The following is a 25495-nucleotide window of genomic DNA, read 5'->3' on the forward strand; positions in this document are numbered from 1 at the left end:
CACTAAACCATTGATTATCTGAAATCACCAAGTGTGCTTTTGCACAGTTGGGTAATTGAAGCCAACTCTTTAAATACATAATGAAGCCACGTACTTCATATTCACTCAGCACTGAGAAGGGACTCTTATGCAAAACACATATTTTATTTATTTTTTGCTGATTATATTCCCCTGTTGGCAAGAACTTTGCTCATGGCCCTGATGAACTTCATACAGTATTTATGGCATCCCCAGAAGGCAAAGGCGGAATCACAAAATTCTCTCTCTCCACCTGTCTGCTGATGTTTATGTAATGGAAAGTGACAAGTGGTGAATGTCAGAAGGCACCACTAGGCGGTCTCTCTCTCTGTTTCCTGGAGTTCTGGGGAAGGGACATGGCTTGAGTCTGATGTCTCTAACTAAGGTAGTGCAAGATGAATGGCTTTGAACAGCTTGCTTAGCATGCTGGAATTTAAGTTCTTGAGACCCCATGCTGAAAAAGGTTGCATTGAGTTCATTATCTGTGAGGTTCGGAACAGCTTAGCCTGTAAACATCAGGAAACATTTCTGGATTTTTCCCCACTTAACCAGCCGTAGAAAGTAGTTCACGGAGTTTCCCTCTCTCGCGTTGACAAACAGCTTCCCGCATGTCTCTGCAAAGGGACCAGCCTTGCTCAGAAGCTCATTCAGTGGGTTGTGTTTCTGAGAAATTGATTAGGTTTAATAATAGAGAGCAGCAGGGACTGCTGTTTTACTTAAACAGGACAGCAAACACAAAAACTCACTCTAATGGCATTGCCATCAGCCCATGACAGCTTTTAAAGGAGTTCTCAGGACCAAGGCATGCTTCATGGTTAAAAGGGCTGATGGCTAAATTTTTTATGAAACTGTCATCACCCATTTCTGTGTACTCTTTGCTCTTCTAGGTTTAGGGGATTGGTATGTTATTTTTCTTGTGTTTGCTTTTAAATTTTTTTCTACTTAATTATGGAACAGTACGTATGACATCACAGGGATCAGTGCAACTCTCTAAGCATATTATTCAGCAGTGTTGAGTGCATTCACAGTATCACTCATCCCTCACTGCTGTCATCTTGCATAGTGAAAATTCCAGGCCCTTCCATAACACTGTATTGCTGTGATCCCTCACCCCTGGAAACCACCATCTTCCTACCTGCCAAATTAATAAGTTCCACAACAGCTGTTTGACCAAAAATAAGTGTCTGCCTTTCAAAGGTTGTTTAACGTCCACGGGTATCAGCTTCCTTCATTTCCACTTCTTCAGTTGGAGGTGAACGTGAGCTCTCTGACAGCAGAGTGGACTGTGTTGTCTGGGTTTGGAGGAGATCTTTGGAGGAAGGCATGGGTCTCTGTTTATTAAGAGGCTGAGCTTCCAGGTGTAGGGGTTTAAGAGTGGATTGCTGGGCCCGGCGGCGTGGCCTAGCGGCTAAAGTCCTCGCCTTGAAAGCCCCGAGATCCCATATGGGCGCCGGTTCTAATCCTGGCAGCTCCACTTCCCATCCAGCTCCCTGCTTGTGGCCTGGGAAAGCAGTTGAGGACGGCCCAATGCATTGGGACCCTGCACCTGCGTGGGAGATTCGGAAGAGGTTCCAGGTTCCCGGCTTTGGATCGGCGCAGCACCGGCCCGTTGTGGCTCACTTGGGGAGTGAATCATTGGATGGAAGATCTTCCTCTGTTTCTCATCCTCCGTGTATATCTGGCTGTAATAAAATAAATAAATCTTTAAAAAAAGAAAGAGTGGATTGCTGTGACTCGACTGTTGTGATAACAGACTTATTGCTGGCTAGATGATCAGGTGGGAGGGAGGAGCAGCCCTGTTGCTGCTGTGTGGAGGCTGGGTGCTTTAGCTCCATCTAGTCACCCTGTCCTGAGTCTGCAGGCATAGGTGTAGAATGGAGTGAGTTGGGTGTCCATTCAGTGGTAACACATGTTGCTTTTACTCATATTCGTTAGCCAAGGCAAATAGACATGGCAGTGCCCAGCTTCAAAGAAGATAGGAAAGATCCATCTGCCCATAGTTCTAGAGAGTGTGGTACTCAGAATAATGAATGGACCCTGGCCACTGACCCTGCAGCCGGCAGGTTAGAGTAATGGCAGGTGCTCCTGGGGACTCAGGATGAGTGTGCCTTATTTGAAAAGCATAGAACAAGCTAATTCTATAAAAAGCATGGAATTGATGGAGAGGATTTTTTTATAATAAGAGGTTGTGATTTCCCTAAATTTTTTTGAGCTTTTATTCCTCCATCTGTAAAAATGATGACCTGGGTTCCTTCTAGATGACTCTTTGTATTTAAATTTTTAAGTTCATAATGTGTAGTTCCCAGAGCTTGCTACCAGAAGTTTAAGATCCTTCCTCCCATTACTCAGGCGTTTTACCAAAGAGGCAGGTATTTCCTTACTCTGTGAGTCAGTGGGTGACAGTTGGGGATGAAGGGCTCCAACTGAGGCAGAGATGAGAGAGGTATATCTTGGGGAAGACCACTGAGTTGATGAGTCAAAATTTGTGCAAAAGAGCTAACCCCTCCTTCGTGGCCCCTCCCAACACTTCTGCAATAGCCTCGTAGCATCTAGGTGTTGCCTTGAAAATCAGTGGAAACACCAGCTCTCCCCTAGAGCCTAACCCCTAGGTTAGGCACTTAGCTGTGCCTAGAAAGCAGAACACATGTTTTGAGTCAGTCATCTGGGACATAAATCTTTCATGCTGGCTGTTTTGGCTCCAAATATGTGTGCTGCCAGGCACTTGAGAGGAAAAAGAAAGGATTGCCCATGGAACTTTGCTTAATCTGGTAGGGACTGCCTTCAATGAAGGATGGAATAGGTAGTACAATGTTTTTAGTGTAAGAATAGAACATGTGTGCTTAAATTTGAAGGTAATAGATCATGGAAGAATTTTATGAGAAAACTTTCTATTACATATTCTGAAAAGTATGTGTTTTTATTCTATTTGATGAACTGAGCACACTTATTTCACACACCTGTGTAACCAGTACCCAGTCAAGAAACAGAAAAACTTCTTTGTGTGTTTCTGCAATTGCTACACCTCCCCTCGTTTCCCACCCAAGAGCTGCTCTCTGAAACTCCAATAGTGGACATTGGCTTTGCCTGTCTGCACTTTGTATATAGTCCTCTGGGGCATACGCTTTCGCGCCTGGCTGTATGCCATGTGTGCGAGTGTATGTATGTTGTAGTATGTGGCTATATGTACTTCCTTCTTGTTGCTGGGTGGGATTTTCCTGTGTGATTATCTCCCATGCTCATGCTTTTTAATGTCAACGGGCATCTGGAGGGTTCCTAGAATGAGGCCCCCTGCACATTCTGGTGCATGCACATGTATTGTGGTGAGTGGGTGTGTACTGCTTGGGGGTGCATACCTGTTGTGTGTGGTACAGATCATGAGGCCAGTACACCTTGGTCTCAGTGGGTTGGTTGCTTGCCCTCGCAGCATGCCTGTTGACTCTCCCTCCAGCAGCTCCTGAGCATCCTTGTTGCTCCGTGTCTTCACCAGCATTGGGTGTTTTCATCTTGCAAATTTTTGATTGCTTCTTTCTTTAAAAAACAATCATGACTCAATTTTTTTTGTATGACTTGGTTCCTCATGCTGAGAATCTCAAAGAGCCCATGTTCCATGCCTTGGATAGGAAAAGTTTGGGGTTTCCTTGTTTGTGGAGAATTTTGAACTCTACTAAGGACAAAATGTGATATATTGACCCTTCAAATAGGAGATGAAAGTCAGTAATTGGAAGCAGCTTTTTAGGATGAAGCTCATATACGCAGGTGCTTCCTGTGCCCTCCCCTTCCCCAAGTTTCTCAACCTACGAGTGCTTACCTGTGGCTTCCAATGTCTTTTTCTGCTCTCCTCCCACTCAGTCAGAGTGACTCCTTTGATTTTGTCTGGGGATATGTCTGCTGTGCGGTAGGGTAAGCCGCATTTATTGGAATATAATTTATCCACAGGAAGACACTTTAAAAAATAAGATAATTGCTTCTGTAATTTAGGATTATCCAATGTGAGGTGGCTTTATCGAATGTGAGGTGGCTTTGTTAGTAGACAACACTTTCAATATTTGATGCTGAGGGTCGTTAACATTCAGAAATAATACAGATAACCACAGTAGTCGTTTGACTTAAATTTCACTTACCTACCATCACAGGGTCATGTGCTGGTTGGGTTCTTGTAATAGAATTTGCAAGCTATTACTCCAATGAGGTAGAAAACGGAGAACATGCATTGAAGCAAAAAAAAAAAAAAAAAAAAAGATCTTTTTTTTTTTTTTTTTGAATGAAAAATAGTGCTAGCAGCTGCTTTATTACCCTACTGCCACTCAGACTTTATTTCAGTGGACTGACTTCTGAGCATTTATTAAACTTTTCTGGATTTCAGGCAGTACCTGGAAAAGTTCAGACCCGCTTACTTACAAATGCTCACTGATTGAGTCCCTGTGGAATCATCAATAGGAAGTTACTATATGCTCCGACTTTTGCTTTTCAGGATACTCTTGAATCGTACCAACACCATTTGGAGATTGCCTGCCTCTTGGAGAGTGTCCCCTGACACTGTCCAAACACTCACCTTGCACAGCCATTCTTAGCATATAGCGTGCTTCTCGGATGGCTGCTTTGCTGTCTTAGAAGTCTGTGTTGCTTCTGGTTGCCTGGATCCACTTTCCCAGCTGTAGTTTTGTTATTGCTACTTTAATGCCTGACTCACACTTCTGGATTGGACTTGGTGGCAGTTAACTTGGGACAGGGCTGTTGGCAGCTTCCTTGAGCAGTAATGTCCCTTGGTCTCACTTAGAGCACTGACCTTTGCTTCACAGGAACCCTCTTGAGTGTAGACCAAGTTGTGTGGCAAGTGCAGAATGGCCTTCTGAAGGGCACTGGGTGCACAGAGGTGGTGGTTTCATTCAGGAAGACCCTTGAATGATGGTGGAGAGTAAAGAGGAATAGGGGAAGGACAGTCTGGACTGATTAACTTTGTTGTTGGACCCCCTGGAGGTCAGCTCTGGGGTATCTAGACCTGTTACTGGCCTCCCCAGCATGGCTTCCCTGGAATTACACTGGCTTATTCCTGTTAACCTAAGTTGTGACTCTTTCTTCTTGTGTCCCATCCCTCTGCAGACCACCAGCCAAACGGAGCTTGAGAACTGGATCACAGCCATCCACTCAGCTTGTGCAGCTGCCGTGGCCAGGCACCACCACAAAGAAGACACGCTCCGACTGCTGAAGTCGGAAATCAAAAAACTGGAGCAGAAGATCGACATGGATGAGAAGATGAAGAAAATGGGTGAAATGCAGCTGTCTTCTGTCACTGACTCCAAGAAGAAGAAAACTATATTAGATCAGGTAATGGCACTTCTGCAGGTGCAGCCTGGGTAGAATCGTTAGGCCTTGACAAATTTTGGTGCTGCCTTAGAATCCGGAAACATCACTGGCCGTCTCCCTGTCAGCCTGTCATCTGGGTTGCTAAATTCTTTATTGGAACTGTCAGTTTCCTCCACCCTTTGTTCATAGTTGATTATTAGGAGATAGAGGGAACAATATTACATTGAATGAAAGACAGGAATCTAATAGAGGTGCCTTCCTTTTCCTGCCAGTGGTGCACTATTCTAGGAGATCTGTGTAATTAGAAAGTCTACAGTTTCATTCCCCATGTTACCAGGTTGACTGGAGGTCAGCTGTGGTGGACATTTATTTCTTGCTCTTCAGTAAGCTGAGCATTCTTTATTTAGAAAAAGTGAAGTGTGTCTTAAAGAGTGTACACAATCATCCCTTGCTGCCCATGCCCGTGGCTTCCAAGACCCCCTGTGAACATCAAACTCTGCAGATATTCTACCATGTTCCTTATATAAATGTCATAGTATTGGCATAGAACATATACATATCATCATGTTTGTTTTAAGTCATCTCTGGATTATTCATGGTACCTAATACAATATAAAAAATGCTATGTAAATAGTTGCTATACTCTGTTGTTTGAAGGATAATGACAAGGAAAGAAATCTATGCATGTTCAGTACAGCTGAATTCCCCCCACCGCCGCCAGGTATTTTTATTCCTGAGTTTGTGACTTCCACAGATATAGTACCTTTTGAAGTATGGGAGCCCAACTGCATAAAACTGCTCTAAGTGAGCAGAGGTATATTTCACATTAAAAAAGGAAGGATCTAGTCAAATGACCAGAATGTATTTTGCTCTGTTCAGTTCTTTTAATGCTTGGAAACTTGGGAAACTTGGGAAAATGGTAATGTCGCTGACTAAAAATATGTAAATAACTTAACAGTTGATGACATGGGCCAGTATGTGGGCCTTTACATTTCTCTTTTCTTTTCCAATATAACCTGACGTATTTTATATTTAGAGATTTATTGTTAGTTTTTGATTTGACTGGAAGAATAGGAGAGAGAGGGAGAGAGAGAGCCTAATGTTCCATCTGCGAATCCACACTCCAGTTTGCTGCCATGGCTGGTTCTGGGACTTATTGGGTGATACTGAAGCCAGCAGCCTGGGCTTGCATCCAGGTCTCTTGACATGGCTGGCAGGGGTGCAAGTGTCAGTGCTATCCTCTGCTGCCTTCCTAGGTGCATTGACAGAGAACTGGATGTAAAGTGGAGCATCCCAGGATTAGACCTGCACTCCACTGTGGGATGCTGATGTCCTAAGCAGTGGCTTAACCCACTGTCCCGCATTGACAGCTCTGTCATTTTTCAAAAATTGAGATAAAATCTACCTAAATTAAAGTGAACTGTGCAGTGGCTCTTCATACGTTCGCCTTTTCATGTGCAGCAGCTGTCTCTTTCTAGTGCCCAGTTTTGCCCACCCTACAAGGAAGTCCTACGTCTGATGAACATTTATTCTTCTTGTCCCCTGACATTGAATCTTTACAGGTTTGCCTGCTTTTATGTTTTATGAGGCCAGAATATTGTTACATGTGACCTGTGCCTGGCTTCTGTCATATAACCCAATGTTTGGGAGGTTGATTCACACTGTAACATACTTCAGTTCTTCGTTCTTACGTATTTATTACTATTATCCCATTATATACATCTATCTCTTGTGTGTCTGCTCACCTGGGAATGGATATTTGACCCATTTGCACTGTTGGATATACTGCCCTGAGCATGTGTGTGCACTGATGCAATATTTCAAGTTATAATAAAGGAGTTGATGACAGCCATTAATCCTTTCCTGTATCCTCATCAGTATCCCTGAGAGTTCACTATATGCTAGATCCTGTAGTTACTTTTGCATTTTCTTATTGAACAACCCATTAGTCCTATGAGGTAGGTGTTTGTAGATTTATAAAAATGAGAAGAATGTCATAGACCCTAGAGTTGGAGCTGTGCACTCCAGTGTCTGGGTGTCCAGCATGTGGAGTTGTCATTTTCTGCTCCAAACTACCCACCTTTCTCCCAGATTTTGCTGCTGTCTTAATTCATCTCATTTTTCTTCTTTGTTTGACCTTACTCTGAAAAGGCCATGTCTTGGTAAGCCATGTGGGTTTAGCCACAGTGTAGCATACATCAGTTTAGAAGGCCAGTATTTTCACTTCTGTCTTGGATTTGTGGCCCAGAGCTTCGAGCAGATGGATCTGTACACACAAATGTACTTGGATTTTGATTGTGCTGAATTTATGATTCCAGATTTTTGCAGACAAGCATATATACCTAAGAAACTAAGGGTACTTGTTGTTTACCCCTTAGGATTATAACTGGTACCTTTGTAACACAAATTGATACAAGATAAAGTTGCTAACTCTTGTTTTCCTGTTTTCTTCACCTTTTCTTTTTCCATGTTGTTCCTTTCATAGATTTTTGTTTGGGAACAAAATCTCGAACAATTCCAAATGGACCTATTTCGCTTCCGCTGTTATTTAGCGAGCCTTCAGGGTGGAGAGCTGCCAAACCCCAAAAGGCTACTCGCGTTCGCAAGCCGACCAACCAAAGTGGCCATGGGTCGCCTTGGAATCTTTTCTGTATCTTCTTTTCATGCCCTGGTGAGTAGAAAGTGAATGAACTTTTAAAAAAATACTCATTTTGATGCTTATTCCAGCACAGGACTTCACAGAAGTCTCAAAGTGTTTTCCTGTTTGATTGCTGTGTATGAATTTCTGGAAGAGTCTTCCTTTTGGAATGGGTATAGATTTTCCCTTTGAACCTAAACTGCGCGTGATGAGGACTCAACTGTTGTACAGAGAAAGCATCTTCAGAGATGTTCACATGGGGTGTATGTTAATAGTTCTTGTTGTCTTTAGGTAATGGTGTGTTTTGAACCCAAATATATATTTTTTAATTTGAATTTTAGAATGATGAGTGGCGGTCTCTGTCTGACAGAAATGCCTACTCATTTTCTCTCTCACGTGCAGTTGTATTACATACAGATCTCCTTGGGCATTCCCCTCACCCTGTGGCTGTTGTTTATCGTTTAATGACTGGCATAAATATCTGATGTGTTAGGAAGGCAGGGAAATTCCCCAACTGGTCATTGAACATGTAGGTACAGGTTGCTGGAGGAAGAGGAGTTTCTTCTGACCTCAAGTGGCACATTGTGTGGTTGTGTTGTGTGAATATAATCTGTAATTTCATGTACTTGCTAAATTGCAAACAGCTTCACTTGCTTTTGGCTCCTTTCTTCTCAAAAACTGCAGCGTGAATAACATGGTTTGAGCCTCTCCAAGTCTCCGCCCACTGAAAACGCACTGCACCTTAGCACATTGGCTGTGGAATTAAATGTTAAGTCTCAGGTTCCAGAAACAGCTTTGGAAAAACCTTAGCTGTGCTGCTCTTGTCTTGCCATGTCAGCTGTACCCTTCAATTGAATTCAGAACTGTAATTCAGGCCGAGGCGTTTGTATTCTGTATAAATAGATTAGCGTCATCATTCAGATAATTAGGAGTAGATTTACATTTTTAAAGAAGTCTTAAACCAATTTCTGGAGTTATTAAAACTGGCATCCCAATTTGTTCTGCTAATTACAGATCCGTTCTTGGTCTCTCTGCCGATCACCTCTCTATGCAAGCTATTAAGTACTGGTTGTGTGTGTGTATGTGTTTAGCACTACTGGGGCAAAGTGCTGTGATGAACAGATCTTTGTATATAGTTTGCAGCTTGTGGCTCTATCTGGGTCTGGTTTTTTTTTTGAGACACAGACACCCATTTCTAACTTAGTTACATGTTAGCTTGCATAAAATAATTAGGAAGTTTTAGGCCTCCTTGACCTTATGTCTGAAATCAAGGTAGCATTATAATTAAGGGGTTGCCTGATAATCCGTGAGGACCCCAACACTGTCAGCTCTTGAGCATCTGAATTGCTCCCTTCTTCCTCCACGACTTGATATCTTTTGGAGAAAATACGCTTGCTGTCTACTTGAAATGTGAATGCTCAATTTTTATCAAACTTGTTTGCGCTGACCTGCGCGGAAGGACAAGCTCTGTTTCCCATTGTTGGTCTTCAGGCCTTGTGGTCAGCCTTCTCCCTGTGTCTGCGCTGTGTGCACCTGTCTTGTGGCAGGCAGCCCACTGAAATCTTGGCAGCTGATGAAGGGGATGGGAGAGACCCAAGCTCTTTGGGGGGCCTTTTTGGTCAGTGGTTTTAAAGAAAGGATTTAATTCCTTGTGTTCAACTCTCTACACCTTCATGCGTCTTTTTTTGCTAGCTGCTTTAGCAGCGCACATCTGGGAGTTTCTGTGGGCCTTGCATGCTCACCTTTTCCAAGGAGGGCATCGTTTGGGACAGATAAGACCGACAGTCCTGCTTGGTGTCTGCCTCTGTGCTGCTGTAGTTCCTGTGGAAAGAATTTTACAGGCTGATTTATTCGGCGTTTATTTTTCTTCTCCCCTCTTTGCCATGTGACCCTAGGGGTTCCTTCTACCGCCATCCCCCAACCCTATTACTTTCGGGTTGAAAAATTCTTCAATTCTGTCTTTGTCTAGGCGTTTTTTCCCTCTTGTAAGTGGGGAAGCCGGGGTCTGGGAGGAGAAGGAGGTGTGAGGGGAAATGGGACTGGCGGGGGCCAGGGGAGCCACTCTGAAGCGCCATTCACTGGGAGAGCCTCCTTCATGCTGAGTGATTTGCAGTAATTAAGGAAGGGCCAGCTGCCCTCTGAGAGAGAGGGTTACCTTTGTCCTTGTCTGCTGAGACAAGTGCCCTGATAGAGGAGTCAGGTTCCAGCCACAAAGGCAGCCATTGTCTCAGGGAGGATCATTGAGCAACCCTTGTCCACAAGTTCTTCCAGCTTCTGCTCTTTTTTTCTCCCATGTTTCTTTGCTCATAGTGAGTGTAGAGTGCTTGTGTAGTTTGCAAGGCCCCAAACTGTTGAGGATAGTTATAAAGGAACCTTAAATAAAATGTTTGTTAAACACTAATTACTCCCTGTTCAGCTGGTCACTATGATTATTAGTCTCCAGATCTTTTTTTTCTTCTTCCCTCTTAAAATGTAAGCTAAAGAATTTCTTTTGCATTGTTGTGACTATGTCATAGAGGATCACTGTTTTACTGTTTTGTTTTTTTTCTTTCTTGTGTATATATATATATTTTAAGATTCATTTATTTTTATTAGAAAGATATACAGAGAGGAGGAGAGACAGAGAGGAAGATCTTCTATCCAATGATTAACTCCTCAAGTGGCCTCACTGGCTGGTGCTGCACTGATCCAAAGCCAGGAGCCCAGAGTTTCTTCCATGTCCCCCTCGTGGGTGCAGGGTCCCAAATCCTTGGGCCGTCCTCCACTGCTTTCCCAGGACACAAGCAGGGAGCTGGATGGGAAGCGGGGCCACCGGGGTTAGAACTGGCATCCATATGGGATCCCAGTGCATGCATAACAAAGACTTTAGCCACTAGACTACCATGCCAGGCCCTCTTTGTTTATGCTTGTGTTTATTCAATCAGTGAATACATGTGCATGCCAGGCACTCGTATATGTGAGTGTTGGTTACAGTCTTTGTAATTAGGATTATAGCATTGAGTGAGACAGTCTGTCCTTGTCAACCTTTAATTTTGGTGAAAGAGGTGGAAAAGGAGAAGCAGGCAAGGATGGGCACTGGATACAGCAGTGGAGCCTCCACTTAGGCTTGTGTGTCTCATCAGCATGCCAGCAGTTCAAGTCCCGGCTGCATTCCCACTTCCAGCTTCCTCTGCTGCACAGCACAGAGGTCAGCAGGTCAGCTGTAGGGCTTGAATCCCTGCCACCCATGTGAGAGACCTGGGTTGAATTCCAGACTCCTGACTTCTGTCTGGCTCAGTCTTAGCTGCTACAGGCACCGGGGGGAGTGATCCAAGCAATGGGAGCTCTCTCTTTGTCCCTGTACCTGTTGAATAAAATGAATATAAAATACGTTTCTTAAGAAAGGAATAAGAGTTGAATCAGCTAAGTACAGCGAGCGATGGGTGCTGTCAAGGAAGTAACTGGGTCATGCCCATCTGAACACACACCATTGTTCTTCCCTAGCCTTCGAGGACTGGTTCCAGTGCCCCTTGCTGGTACCAGAGTCTTTGCAAATGCAGTGCACATCTCCTGTTTACTTTAAATCATTTCAATATCCTGTGTAATGCCTAATGTAAAGTAAATGTTGCCTAATTCATTGTTTTACTGGCTTGTTGAAGGAATAATGACAAGAAAAAGAAAGTTTGTGTGCACTCAGTACAGACTCATGTTTTTTTCGGGAGTGTGCTGGATCTCAGCTCTTTGAGGAAGCAGACCTGTGGATTCAGAGTGCGACCGCACCTGGCTGCCTACATGTGTATCCATTGTGAATGGATTTGCTTATTTAGAATCATGAAACAAAAGGAACCTTTTTTTAAAAACAGGATTTTAACATTTCACACCATTTATTCAGAGTTGATATAGTCATGTGATCATGTGTGTCAGCACATGATAATTTATTCCTTTTATAACCTTTATTTACTTCTAACTTCAAAAGCAATGGAAATAGAGAAAGGTCCTTTATGTTTAATACTGACTTTTGTTTTATGATGTTTGTTCTCCATAATACCGCAAGTATATACCCATAGATTAAGATCTTTCTTATAAAAATCCCTACCAGTAGCTTGAATACGAAATTGTTCTGCATTCTGAGTTGAGTTTTTCACATGCTAAGCTGGGAAAACCAAGGCCTCTCAGCTCCCTTGTCTTCCTATTTTCTTTTGGGACCAAGACCCTTCCCCCTAACACCCTTGCTGAGCAGCTGTTTTCAGTGTACACGGATGTCCCTGCCAGTCCACTCACCCTGCTGTTTACATTGTCAACACTGAAGATCCAGAGAGGCAGGCATCCAGACGAGCACGCCGACTCCAGGGGAAGCCTCTTGGCATTGCTCAACCATGGTTCACCCCTTCCATGGCTGCCAGTTGGCGTCTGTCACTTTGGGAGTTGCTCATGTGGGAATCTATGACAAGCAGGTTCCAAGAAGTTCACCTCCAGAAACAGTGAGTGGGGAAGTTCCATTTCAGGTCTGACTGGGGGTACCTCCTGCCTCTCCTAGTTACGACAAGAGAGGCTGTGGGTGGCCTCTTGAGATCCTCCTGGCGCAAGCTGCTGGGACTGGAGGGTGAAGTGCCAGGCTCAGTGTTTCGCCTAGGAGGGCTTCAGGGAGTCCTTCGAGAAGACTGCAAGCATAACCTTCACAGTGGCAGACTTCAGTTTGGGAGATTCCCTCCTGAAACATTTGGATAACTGATATTTCTAAAAATCTCAACAAAATTGAACTTTTTAAAAAAAAATCCAAATTTTATTTCCCAGTCACTTATACACAGGGCTTATAGGATGTGGAAATCTGTGAGGTGGTGTCACATCTTCAGTGATATAGTGCTTCCTGCTTCTTTGTCGTACCGTTCCTCCAAGAGCTTCTCGCTGGACGTCTAGACCACAATGTGTACCTGCTGTCGTCAGCCAGAGGAGAGCTGAGGCTCACGGAAAGCCCCTCCTCACATGACTAATTCCAGGATTCAAAGATGTTGCCTTGTGGCTTTCCTCCTGACATCCCATTACCCAGAACTTAGACACAGATCCGTGCCCTGCTACAAGGAACATGGTCCTATTGATAACTGGGTTGCAGGCTCAGCCACATGTGGGGTTTTCTGACTGAGTCTGAAGAGATGGTGAATATTGGGTGGACAACTATCACTTCTTATTATGGAAAAGAATTTTGTGTACTCTAACATGCCTGAGTCAGGATTAGTAGTTTTAGATTTAATATCGAGTGCTGGGAACCAAAATCTATGCTGTTGCTAATGCATGGAACCTTTTTTATGAGAATGCATTTTTGGAAGTTCTCGGGGGAGATTTGGCTTACTGAACTTGATGCTGTAGTTGAAGGCTGTGACCCAAATGGCGCCTAATTCTGAGACTCATGACCTGTATATTTTCTCATTATTCTCTTATGTTTTTACCAATGATTTCACATGATGATTGAGTTTGCCAACCTTTTGCTTCCAGTTTGACTCTAAGAGGGTCCTTGGTGTCCTCACGTGTAAGTCATGAGTTAAATGCTTTGGGCAGTGGGATCAACGGTGCCTTATGTGACAGAGGAGGCACTTAGTGAGGACCCCAAGGAACAGGTGGATGTTCTCAGCACACCTCTCATGTCACTGCTTTGCCGTCATCAGGTGGCAGCACGCACCGGCGAGACCGGAGTGAGACGACGTACTCAGGCCATGTCCAGATCTGCAAGCAAGCGAAGAAGCAGGTTTTCTTCGCTCTGGGGTCTGGACACTACCTCCAAGAAGAAGCAGGGACGCCCAAGCATCAATCAGGTAGATTCCACAGTAGGTGGCAAAGGAAGCCTGCATGGATCGTGTGTGTCTGTGGTGTGGTGTTTTCCTTTATTGACACTGTTCCTCAAAAGCAGCCAGTTAACACAAAGAAGTCAGTTGCTGTAGACATAACCATAACCATAACTCTGCTATTAGTCTGTCACCAAGCTCCCATTTCCCACCTGCCTCCTTTCTAAACCCTGGTTAATTACAGACCTACTGAAAGCGCACAATTCATCCTAAGTTGACAGCAAAAAGCAGGGCTCAGGGATGAAGCCAAGGGGGCACCTGAGCCCAGAGTTGCTTTAAGTTGCTCATGGCACCATATCAAAGGCATCCTCCGGGGAAATCTGATTGTGTCTCTGCCCTTGACTTTTGGGGGTTGACATCAAATAAGACAGGTCCTTTTGGGATTATGGAGCTAGGAATCTGAAAGCACCCACTCCCAGTCATGGGCCCTTGTGTTCAGGTGCAAGGCTGGAAGGGGATCCCAGTACATCATGAAGCAGTGTAGTGGGGGTGAGCCCGATCTTGCCTGTTCACCTGACGCCTCTACTGACCAAGGCTACTCTCCTGTTTTGTTACTGCCAAGATACTCACTCTCCATTGTTAGTGTCGCCCTTCTGCTCGGGCTGGGAGAAATGAGAACTACTTGTTTAGATTTCAGGGACAAATGGACCATGAGTATTTATAGTCCTTTTGGAAGAAAAAAATGTCCTATTCATAGGCCATGGTAGCTGGAAGGTCAGGCATTGAGAGAGCTTTAAAGAGGTCCTGAATGTGATTACCAATTCACACTGTGAGCCTGTTCATGCTGTGCCCTGTGCTAAGTGAGAAGCTACCGATCGATCCATTTGATGGAAGGATCTGTTCTCATTTGCTCTGACAATCTAGCCATTAGTTTACTTTTAGAGATGGAGTTTTAAAGAGAGATTACTACTGAAAGTTGATGCACCCAGCCTGTTTGCTGCCCAACATGCTCAAGTTTTTAAAGTGGGCTTCTCTATCCTCAGTGAAACCTGGCAGGGGACCTGAGAACCAAATGATAAGAGAGGATGAGACTGAGCAGTTGTGTGGCTTGTTCTCATCTCTGGGGAGAGGAGGATTTGCAGGCAGCTGCCGTGAGTCTTACCAAAGGAGAATCCATTGGGGAGAGAGCCAGAGTTTCATCAGAGAAGTTACGTAAAGACCTTGAGGTTCTCCATTAAATCTGCTGGAGAAAAGTAACAACCAGCATTGCTCTCCACCATTTGGGCGGCAGTGGTGATGTTTCTCTGCATCTCTGTCATTAGGGGTGACTCAGCCCCCTGTTCTAAAAACAGATCAGGACTTCACAGTTCGGAATTGTGCTCTGGTAAACTCCCCGTCAGTGTCCTTCTGCTTCATTTGTACCGGGTTGTGCTATACAGCCTGTTGCTACTGAATTATGTGGCTGAATTTAAATCAATTTGAGAAAATGTCTCAACTTTTTACTTTTTAATTAAAAGAATGCATTGGCTTCTAAGCTATTCTGACAATTCTTTCTTCAAACAAAGATTTTGAAAAATGTCTTGTTTAGCCATACGCATTGTCTAAGCAGTTCACTCATTAAATTTATTCAGCTCATTAAATTTATTTGAAATGGACAAAAAGTATGTTTCTGTACATTTTACTTCATTTACAAGAGTTTTTCTTTATTTTGTATGTTATCCTGATGCTGTATGTCATAAATTTTCTCATGTTTATGTATTTGTGTATTAACTACATAATGGCATTGTTACCCTTCTGTAATTTTCCTTAAATCTTTAAAATCTTATTTTTAAGTTAAAAAATTTTCTGCCATGTTGCAATTAAAATTTGTATACTATAATATATATGTACATATATTTTCAAATTCTAATACAAAGCAAGCTGATGATTATTTATAGATAGCTCTTCAGATCTGTGAGGCTGTGGCAGAAATTGTTATTCTTCATTGTGAATGTATCTAGTGCATTGCTTGTGCAGGATCCTCGTGTTTAATTTTACATGAATTATCCAGAATTAAAAGCAAACTTTTGTTTGCTTGTTCCTGAGTTGACAGAGATATGGGAAGTCACGTAGATCCTGGGGTGTTTTTCATGGTCTGCTTCCATGAATTAGTTGGTCTGCTTTGGTATTCAATGTAGGAGCATCTGAAAATGTCTGTGGTATTTCCTAAGGCCATGCCCGTTTCCATTCCCCTTCCTACATTTCATTTGCTCTGTTGCCCAGATTTCTTTTGAAGATGATACTTTTGTATTTGCAGGTGTTTGGAGAGGGAACTGACGCTGTAAAGAAATCTTTAGAGGGAATATTTGATGACACTGTTCCAGATGGCAAGGTAAAAATAAACACGTGTTCCCATTCTAAAAGCACCACAATGCTTCAACATATGTACAGTTCATTGGTTTCTTGGGATGCTGAAGTTAAGTGGACACAGTAGGGAAAAGCTGAATCTACTAATGTTTAAAAATTAAGTAACTGATGAAGAAGTAATAGTCCTTTTGTATTTCAAGCTTGGTGATAGAACATTCTCTTGATGGTGTAACATTTCCCGTGCTTGATGCTTGGTGTGTAAGATTCTGACTGCAGTAAAATATTAGGATTCTGTGGAACAGCTACATGTCTTTGTTATGTACAATTTTTGTTTCTGAGAGGTATCTTCTTCTTGCCCTCCCTCTCTGTTCCCATGTGCTGTTTTGCTGTTGCCAATTTCAGAAAAGTGTTCTAATGGTATGTTTTTAAATATATTTTTCTTGATTCCCATGTCAAATATTCAATTACAGATTCACAGACTTGGTTCAACCTCATGCTTGGATTTAACAGAGCTTTCAAACTTCTCCAGTGTTTATAACAATACTGGCTTTTCTTTTTTTCATGGCCACTCTTTCCAGGCTATAAATGAATGGGCATCCTTTAATGTTAAGACCCTGCTCATGATACCAGCAGCCTGTTAGCTGTGAGTCACTGATGCTGATCATCTGACTTCGATGTGATTCTGTAGTCCTCAGAGTCGCTGGTTTAGAATTCAGCCTTCATGGCCTTGCAGCCGGTGAGGGTTCCTCCAGCAATGGCTCAGTCTCCAGTGGTAGCCTGGGCTGAGCCTCAGAAACCAGAGTGTAGTGCAAAGTTCCACCTGCTGGAGGAGAGGAGGAATGAGTGGGTATGGTTAGGCCTTTCCTCTGTTGTGTGTGCAGACAACCCATGAATTATGTCATTCTGGATACAAGGACAGCTGATGCTGGACGTGCCCAACCATAGCACTGTCTTTGAGCTTCTGTCTTATGAAAGTAAATTGATGTGCCTATGTGCAGTTCAAACAATTTGATCATTCTTGATGCTGACCAGTTCATCTTTCATAACCTTATAACCCCACTTTTCATATTGGGATATCCTCTCTAGCACACATAACCTGCAACTTTTTTCCCTTGGAATTCTGTATGATTTTCTTGGTTTTATGTTTTTCTTCCTTATTCCACTTGCTGGCTACAATGCCTTGTCCTTGAAAAACAGTTTAAGTGCAAAACTCAAGTGTATTCTGTGTGCAAGGTACTTACTTCATTTGGTGCATGTGAAATTGATTGGAAGATTCCAGTTACAGTCAGTGAGATGTAGATGTGTGGACTGCTTTCTGACAGTTCTTTCCCAAGGATCCAGTTTGTATCTAGGAGAGCAATACTGTTAAAAGGTAGGGCTGTATTTTTCTTGGATTAGTTCAGTGTTTCTTACCAAAATATTTACCCTGCTCCTGCATCCCTGTATCCCACTCCCCAACACATACACATACACACACATTTCTTTTTTTAAAGTTTTATTTGAAAGGCAGAGTTGACAAGGAAAAGGAAAGAGAAATCAATCTTCCATCTGCTGGTTCACTTCCAAATGGCCACAATATCAGGGCTTGGGCTAGGCCAACACCAGGAGCCCAGAATTTTGCCAAGATCTCCCTTTGTGGGTGGCAGGAGCCCACTATAGTTGGGTCATCTTCACTATTTACTCAACATTATAGGCAGGGGGCTGGATTAGAAACAGAACAGCTGTTTCTAATATGTGTCAGACTGGTACTCTGATTATGGGATGCCAGCATTGCTACTGGCAGCTTTGCATACTGCACTGCAACCTGGCCCCAGATCCCATTTCTTAATGTATGGAACTTGTATTAGCATCTCCCAGCCTTCACTGGAAGTTTAATTCTTTTTATAATCTGTTGTGTTTTTTTTTTTCCTGGTGATCTATCAGTATGTATTTCCCAAGCAGTAGCCTGGCTCTAAAGCAATGACCCGCTCATATTATTCAGAACCTCCACAGCATTGTGTCTGCATTGTTGGAGTCCAGATGATTCTTTTATCGCCTGTTTCACTGGGTTCCTAACCTTTCATCAGTCTGTAGGGTTTTCTCTACTTCAGCTGTTTGGCCTGACTAGATTTAACACAGTGAATGAACACAAGCATTGGTGTTCTCCCACATTTACCACCTGCGTGCTGTGCTTCCTCCTACCCAGGCCGAGCAGGTAGATGGCAGGATAGTGGCAGTTATTACAGAGGCTGTTTTTCTGATCGCTCATGCTGTGCTGCATAGCCTTGTAGCTCCTGAGACTTTATCTGGAAAGTGGAGCCCTCTCCCACAGACAAAGTCCCAGAAGAACCCAGAAATAATAAATATAAATGGGTGATGCTATTACATTGTCTTCTTGTGGAAAAAAAACTTGGAAACTCATTGTTGCTTTGAAGTGTAAATTTCACATGGCATGTGCTCTTCACTATTGGCATTCCCTGCTGGAAAGTTCAAGTGAGTGGCAGGCATTGTGGCATAGCCAATTAAGCTTCAACTTGTGATACCAGCATCCCATTTTGGAGGGCTGGTTCATGCCCTGGCTGCTCTGCTTCTCATCTAGCTTCCTACTGATGAGTTTGGGGAGACCAGAGAAGATGACCTAAGTATTTGGGCCTATGTCACCCATGTGGAAGACCTGGAAAGGGTTGTGGCCATTAGGTTTAGCCTGGCCCAGTTCTGTGGGAGACATTGGTGCAGTAAACCAGGATATGGAAGAACTTTTCTTTTTCCTGTATGTGTTTGTGTATGTGTATATATGTATCTCCCGGTCTGCCACTCTGACTTTCAGATCATCAACTAAGTCTTTTTTTTTTTTTTGAAAAATGGCAGGAGGCAGAATTGAAATGGGTCTATGGAAAAATTAGTAGAAATAAAGTTGACTGGATAACCTGATTTATTGTTTTCTTTCAACTTCCCATACCCATTTAATTTATACCATCCCTACCTATACATGCTGGGTGGGTCAGGTAAAAAAGTCCACCTTGGAGGTCAGGAGTCCCCCGGCCCTACTCTGGCCATACAGATTCTTTTGGAAGAGTTTCTCTTTCTTTCCAAGAGTCTTCTGTATGTCCACCATAGCCATTGGTTCTCTAAACTCTAAGCTCTGTGTGCACCAACAGGGCGTCTGAGGTCTTTGGTATCTGCTGCTGTTGTTGCTGCTGCTCCACTAACCTTATTTCTCATTTTAGAGGGAGAAAGAGGTGGTCTTGCCGAGCGTCCACCAGCACAATCCTGACTGCGACATTTGGGTCCACGAGTATTTCTCTCCATCCTGGTTCTGTCTCCCCAATAACCAACCAGTCCTGACAGTGGTCCGGCCAGGGGACACCGCCCGGGACACCTTGGAGCTGATTTGTAAGGTATGGAGCTGTGTTGGTTGTTCTTTTGAGAAGAGCATCATGGGGTGGAAGAATCTTCCCAGGCACAGGTGGCAAAAGCAGGTGCTAAGAAGGCACTTGCTTTTCATTTCATGGTGGCTTTAGATTCCTTTGTGAAAATAGACATCAGAGTAAGGGTATGCTCCATCTTCAGGAGGAGAGGGGGTTCTGCAAAGCCCCTTTCGATGTGTATATGCAATAAATTTACAGTAAACACATTATATGCTCATTGCACACATCTTAGCAAACCTAGATAAAGAAAAGCACTTGCAGGCCACGCTTTTTAAAGTTAGTTTTTAAACTCAAAATTGGCCACTATATACATTTTGCTATCTGTCCTTGTAGTCTGCTGTACCCATGCACAGACCTGCATGTCAGGATGGTGTGCCACGGGCTACTCCCCTGTGACCTCCTTTATCAGTAACTGAGGTGCCAATGCACCTTTAAAGCAGGAACCATTTGACTTCCCTGATGGAAAGTTCCTCAGCTTGTGAACACAGCGCTAGCATTTTCTTAGTGATGAATGAGTGAGTTTCTATCCCTAAGCTATGCAAACATTTAGATCTTTTTTCAAAGTGAACCTGGTTTCATTTTGTCCCCCACATTGCAGCCACGTGAGTGGCCTGTGATGGGCAGGGTAGGAGGGAGATAGAAACAACTTTTCTTGTGTGTATGTGTGTTTTCATTTTTATGTAATTAATGGTGTCATAGTACAAGCATATTTTGCACAATCAATACCTTAATGATTAGTTGCTAATGGTTCTTTTTTTAAGACTACTTATTTATTTCTTAATAATATCACATCTGAAAAACAGTTGGCTTCCCTATTTTACAGACGAAGAAAGTAATGCTTAGATTCTTCGTTGATTGCCTGAGTTCACACAACAGACCATTGCAAAGAGACCTGTTCTAAGTTTGGCTGTTCCCTACTTGGATGTATGCACTGTGGCAGGCGGATGGTCTACAGCCTGAGAACCAGGATCTGTCTTTAGGAAGAATGCTTCAGAAACCTCTGAAAAAAATCTAGAATATATTCTTAATGGAAGGAAATGATTTTCCTTGGGGCTACGGAAGGAAAAGCCAAAACCTTACCTGCCATTATTTATCTTTTAAAACATTGGATGGAGTTGATGTAATGTAACACATAAAGCCACTGCCTACCATGCCGGCATCCTTTATACGGGTACCGGTTTATATTTCTGCGGCTCTGCTTCAAATATAGCTCTCTGCTAATGGCCTGGGAAAAGCAAGAGAGGGTGACCCAAGTACCTGGGCCCCTGCTACTCATATGGAAGACCTAGAAGAAGCTAAGCACTCCTGGCTTGAACCTGGCCCCACTCTAGCCATTGCAGCCATCTGGGGAGTACCTCAGCAGATGGAGGAATGAGAGAGAGAGAGAGAGAGAGAGAGAGAGAGAGTGTGTGTGAACATCTTCCATTCACTGAATCACTCCGCAAATGCCCTCAGGAGGCCAGGCTGAGGCTAGGAGACTATATCTCTGAGTCTTTGACGTGTATAATGGGAATTCACATAGCTGAGCCATCACCTGCCGGCTCCCAGGAATCCATTAACAAGAAGCTGGATGTGAGACAGAGTAGCTAGGACTCCAATCAGGCACTCAGATTGGGATGCCAGCATTCCAAGTGGTGGCTTGACCTTGTTCTGCTGTGAGTCCTGCCCCAAGACTTCTTCACTGAACACAGTGCTTTGTACATATGGTATTACTTCCAGAAACTTGGTGGAAAATGAGATGTAAAGACAAGTTTATTTGGGGGCAAAAAAATTTTGAATTCCACATCTATTGAGGAATCCTCAAAAATTCATGGAAAATCCACATTATGAACAAAGCATGCATGAATTTAGATGCACTTGTCCTTTAATTTCATTTTCCATTAACCTTTTGAAGTTCCCCTTTTGCAAGTAACTGTTACAACCTTAGAAAGTGCCTTGATGTTGAACTTCAACAAGTAGCGATTTTTTTTCTTTCTTTCTGTTCTTTTTAAACTCAAGAGCCTTTCTAAAGAAAAAAAAATGTGACTCTTCTGTGAATGGTAGAGATAAAACAGTTCAGCTAAAGTGAGCTTTCAGATAATCTCATGTGGGGGAAAAGCAGAAAAGCCAGTTGTTTCGGGACAATGCTAAAATCAGCCTATCACGTAGGATGTTAAAAAAAAAAATCACCTTGTGTTCTTTGAATCCTTCGTGTACATAGCTCCCAGCTTTTGAAGATAATGGTATCGCTGTTCACAATTTCTCATTTTAATTACGGAACAAAATGGGTCTACTGAGGATTCCTGCATTCCTTTATTTATAGATTCACTGAGCCATTAGCGTTCCGCATAGCTGTGGGAGGCTCTCTCAGATCTGCAGCACAAGGTGTTCGGAAGTAGCACTCTCTGGCCTGTTTGTATCTGCCAGATTCTAGAAAGCCTTTCCAGAGAGTGGCCTGCCTTTGAGGACAGCCTGTACTCCTCGGCTTTAGGACAGTCAGGAATCGATAATTAAGCCAGAGCTTTCTGGTAAACAGTGATTGGCAGAAAATTGATCCTTGGTAGGGAAGTGGGTGGGTGGCCCAATTTGAGGAACTTGTTCAGGCTTTTGCCTTGGTAGGAGCCGAGAGAATGAGGAAGGAATATTGTCACTGCCACCTAGAGACCATCTTTAGATAAGGCTGCAGGTCCTTTCCCCTGTAGGAGTTTGTTTCCATCACTTGCTGCTGGTGGCATCATTAGGACAAGTCTCTTTCCCCTCTAACAACGAAGGGTCATCCTGCCCGATGTGCCCTGGGGCTTCCATTCTTCCCCCACCCCACATCCTGCCCTAACTCCTGAAAAACAGAAATAAGACAAACAAAGCGTGATGTGGAGCAAGCTGACGTCTCAGGAGTTTGAAGACAGAGAACTTTTGCAATTGTACTTTACGAAATTGATCATCTGTGGGAGCGCTGTTCCATGTAGGACCAATTACAGAGTGCTCAGAGCCAGGTGCCATCTGAAGCGCGCCTCTTTGCAAAACACTTATTGTAATTAGTGGAGCCAGTTTTACTCTTAGAAGGGAAAATAGTAGAGAAATAGGGGAAACAGTGCCACGTGTTATTAGTGATCGGATCTAATGGTAAGGTTTCTTTTTTTTTTTTTCTTCTTCTTTATTTTGAAGGACGGGGTGACAACAGAGATGATTCTAAGAGTGTTTGTTTATTTCATTATTGCCATGCTCAGCGTTGGTGATAGATGCCTTCTCTAATATGTAATCATCAGTCTTGTTCTTGCGTGTCTTGCGTTCAGCTGGTCTTTCCATTCCTGTCTGATTCATATCATTTCCCAGCAGTTTGCCGTCTGCCATCCCACCACCAGTCAAGTTCCAGTTACAGCCGATGTTTTAAGATCTACAATTCACGTTGTAAATGTTTCTGTAAATATTGCTGCTACGTATAGCAGGCAACGATGTTAGGCTATATGTTTTGGATAGGTTCTGATCACCATTGCAATTATAAAAATTGCAGAAAAAAAATCTGTTTATTCATACTCACTGGCATTATGTACATGTGGCTATGGTGTCAATTTTATTTCATTTTTGCAGTGTATTGCCAATGACTTAATTATGTATGCTGATAACCATTAGTAGCTAAAGAATACAACATCACTTTGAAGGGGAGGCATGATGTCATTAGAAATTCTGCAACGGCATTTTCTGTTTGTTTGTGGAGTTCGGTATTGTGTAACTGCATGTTTGTGCGTTTCCCATAGAAGTTTGGCTCAAAAGGAGAACTGCATAGAGAAATGGAAGAGTAAAACATGATGAATGACAAGATCCAAGGCAAATAATTCTGAAGCCTGTTATCTGTTTTAATTGGCTGATGCTGCTTGCTAAAGTGATCTGCATTGTGTTTTGCTGCTACTTCCTTTCAAATGTGTATTTTAAAAATTATGCCAACTAAACTAAAATTTATTCTACAATATTTGTTTTATCTTATAATTTACAGCTGCATTGCCTTAAAAATGAATCAAATACTCTCCATGTCGCTTTAGTAATTTGAGTACGTTGGGAAACAATTTTATACTATGTTTCCCTAACTGAATTTTCTCTTGTGTTAGGAAATTTTGTCTTGAATGTTTCAGAAGTCCAAAGCAAGCCCTGTATATAAGAAGATTGACTTAAAACATGGAATTCTTTTATAGAAAAATGTATTATGAACACGGCTGGTTTTTACCCTGCTTTAGTACTGAGGAACATACAATTTTTCTCAGAAGTTCTGCTGGTCTGATCTAATTAGCTAATTAGGATTTGTTTTTGATATTGAACAAGCCATGAGTGACAAGGATCATGGTTCAGAAACTTACCAAACCAGGAAGACATCTTGGTGTTTAGATTCAGTGTCCTATGTTTAGGGGAACTATTTACCAGGCAAAATAAGGGTTCTTCCACTGTCAAATAAGACTGCTAGATTTTTTATGTTTTGCTATATATGCTTATTTCTAGTCTTGAAAAGAAAATTATCAAGACATTGTTGTCATTTCAAGAGTCTGGAAAGACGTGATGGGGTTGAGCGAGTGGTGAGAATCACCCCCGCTGCCGCTCTCCCATCCATCCCTGTTCTGTGATTACTGCAGGGCTGTCGTCATTGTCAGTGAGATGCCTTGACCACGGTGTGGTCTGTTTACAAATCTGTCAGTGTTTTCCACAGGCTTTAAGGAGTACTGGGGACCCCTGTGGTGTGCACCATGGCCACCCAAAGCCTGTGAATGCCTGGCAGTAGCTTTCTCACGGTGAGATTGGTGTTGGAGTCTGATTTCCGGAGGATGGTCCTTATGGACGGCTCTCCCAGAAGGGCTGTCCGTCTCCACGGGGGTGCTCACAGGGTGCTTACTGATGATGACCATACGGTTTCCAGGTGGATCTGCTCCGCTTACTAAGACCCCGTGAAATTTCATTTCTCATTTTCTTCCGCCTCAAGTCAGAAACAGATGGTGAACCAAAATGTTTGCTTCTAATTAAAGACTTCACTGAGGACCTGGGTAGGTGGGAAACATTTGCAGCCTCCAACTCTGCCAGGGATCATCCTTGCTGATCAGAGCAGCCTAAATATTATTTTGTTATTGTTCGTTTTGCCTCGGCAGCTCTCCGACAAGCAGTAGGTAGCGGCAGCACATTTAGAATCTCCTGTTTGTGTCTCCCTGAGCTTTCCCTTCGGCCCTTCCCAGTTTTGACTTCAACAATCCTGGGTCCATCAGCTCACGGCATCTGATCTCAAACACAGGCAGCCAGCTAATGGAAGCCTGGCACACAGGATGCATCTACTGAACGGTGTGTTAGTTCACAGCAGGCATCATGCTTTCCCTCGGTACTCAGAGTGGGCTATACATTGGGGAAAACTTCTTTACCACTCTGCTAACTAATCAAGGCAGACTCATTTCCTCTTTCCAGAATTGTGTTTTCATAACAGTGCAGGATGCCTATTCTGTATTTTATTTAAAAAAAAAAAAACTAATCAGTGTTGCCTTACTTTTAATTTGTTTTTTTTTTAAAGACTTATTTATTTTTATTTGAACAACAGATTTATAGGGAAAAGGAGAGACAGAGTTCTTCCATCTGCTGATTCGTTCCCCCAAATGGCCACTATGGCCGGAACTGAGCTGATCTGAAGCCAGAAATTCCAGGTCTCCCACATGGATGCTGGAGCCCAAGGACTTGAGCCATCCTCCACAGGCAGGGAGCTGGATAGGAAATAGAGCTGCTGAGATTTGAACTGGCACCCGTATGGGATGCCAGTGCTGCAGAACATAGGATTAGTTTGTTGAGCCACCATACTATGCCACTATGTTAGCATAATTCTTATCAATGAAGCTTTGGGTATGAAGAGAGTGTGCATTTCACTCTATGAAAAATTTCAAGTTTATGTAAAAGCGGAGAACAGTGTAATAAGTTTTTATGTGTTATCTGGAATCTTTACTTGTCATGTTACCCTCCATACATTCATTGCACTCACTACCAAATCCCTGGCTGGATTATGTTGGATGCAAATTCCAAACATCGTATTA

The 25495-nt window shown here is 43.0% G+C and overlaps 1 protein-coding gene across 5 annotated transcripts in view; it reads left to right on the forward strand.

Moving 5' to 3' along the window:
- The window catches only part of TIAM1 (TIAM Rac1 associated GEF 1), a 198360-nt gene that overhangs the window by 98759 nt on the left and 74106 nt on the right, over positions 1-25495 (forward strand). For all 5 annotated transcript variants that reach the window (XM_058661716.1, XM_058661717.1, XM_058661713.1 and 2 more), the window contains 5 exons: positions 5119-5343; positions 7808-7993; positions 13600-13746; positions 16013-16087; positions 19269-19439. In XM_058661716.1, coding sequence (XP_058517699.1) covers positions 5119-5343; positions 7808-7993; positions 13600-13746; positions 16013-16087; positions 19269-19439 — 804 coding nt within the window. The remainder of the gene's footprint in view (positions 1-5118; positions 5344-7807; positions 7994-13599; positions 13747-16012; positions 16088-19268; positions 19440-25495) is intronic.

The sequence above is a fragment of the Ochotona princeps genome, chromosome 3, assembly GCF_030435755.1.
Source record: "Ochotona princeps isolate mOchPri1 chromosome 3, mOchPri1.hap1, whole genome shotgun sequence".
In the NCBI taxonomy this organism is placed as follows: domain Eukaryota; kingdom Metazoa; phylum Chordata; class Mammalia; order Lagomorpha; family Ochotonidae; genus Ochotona; species Ochotona princeps.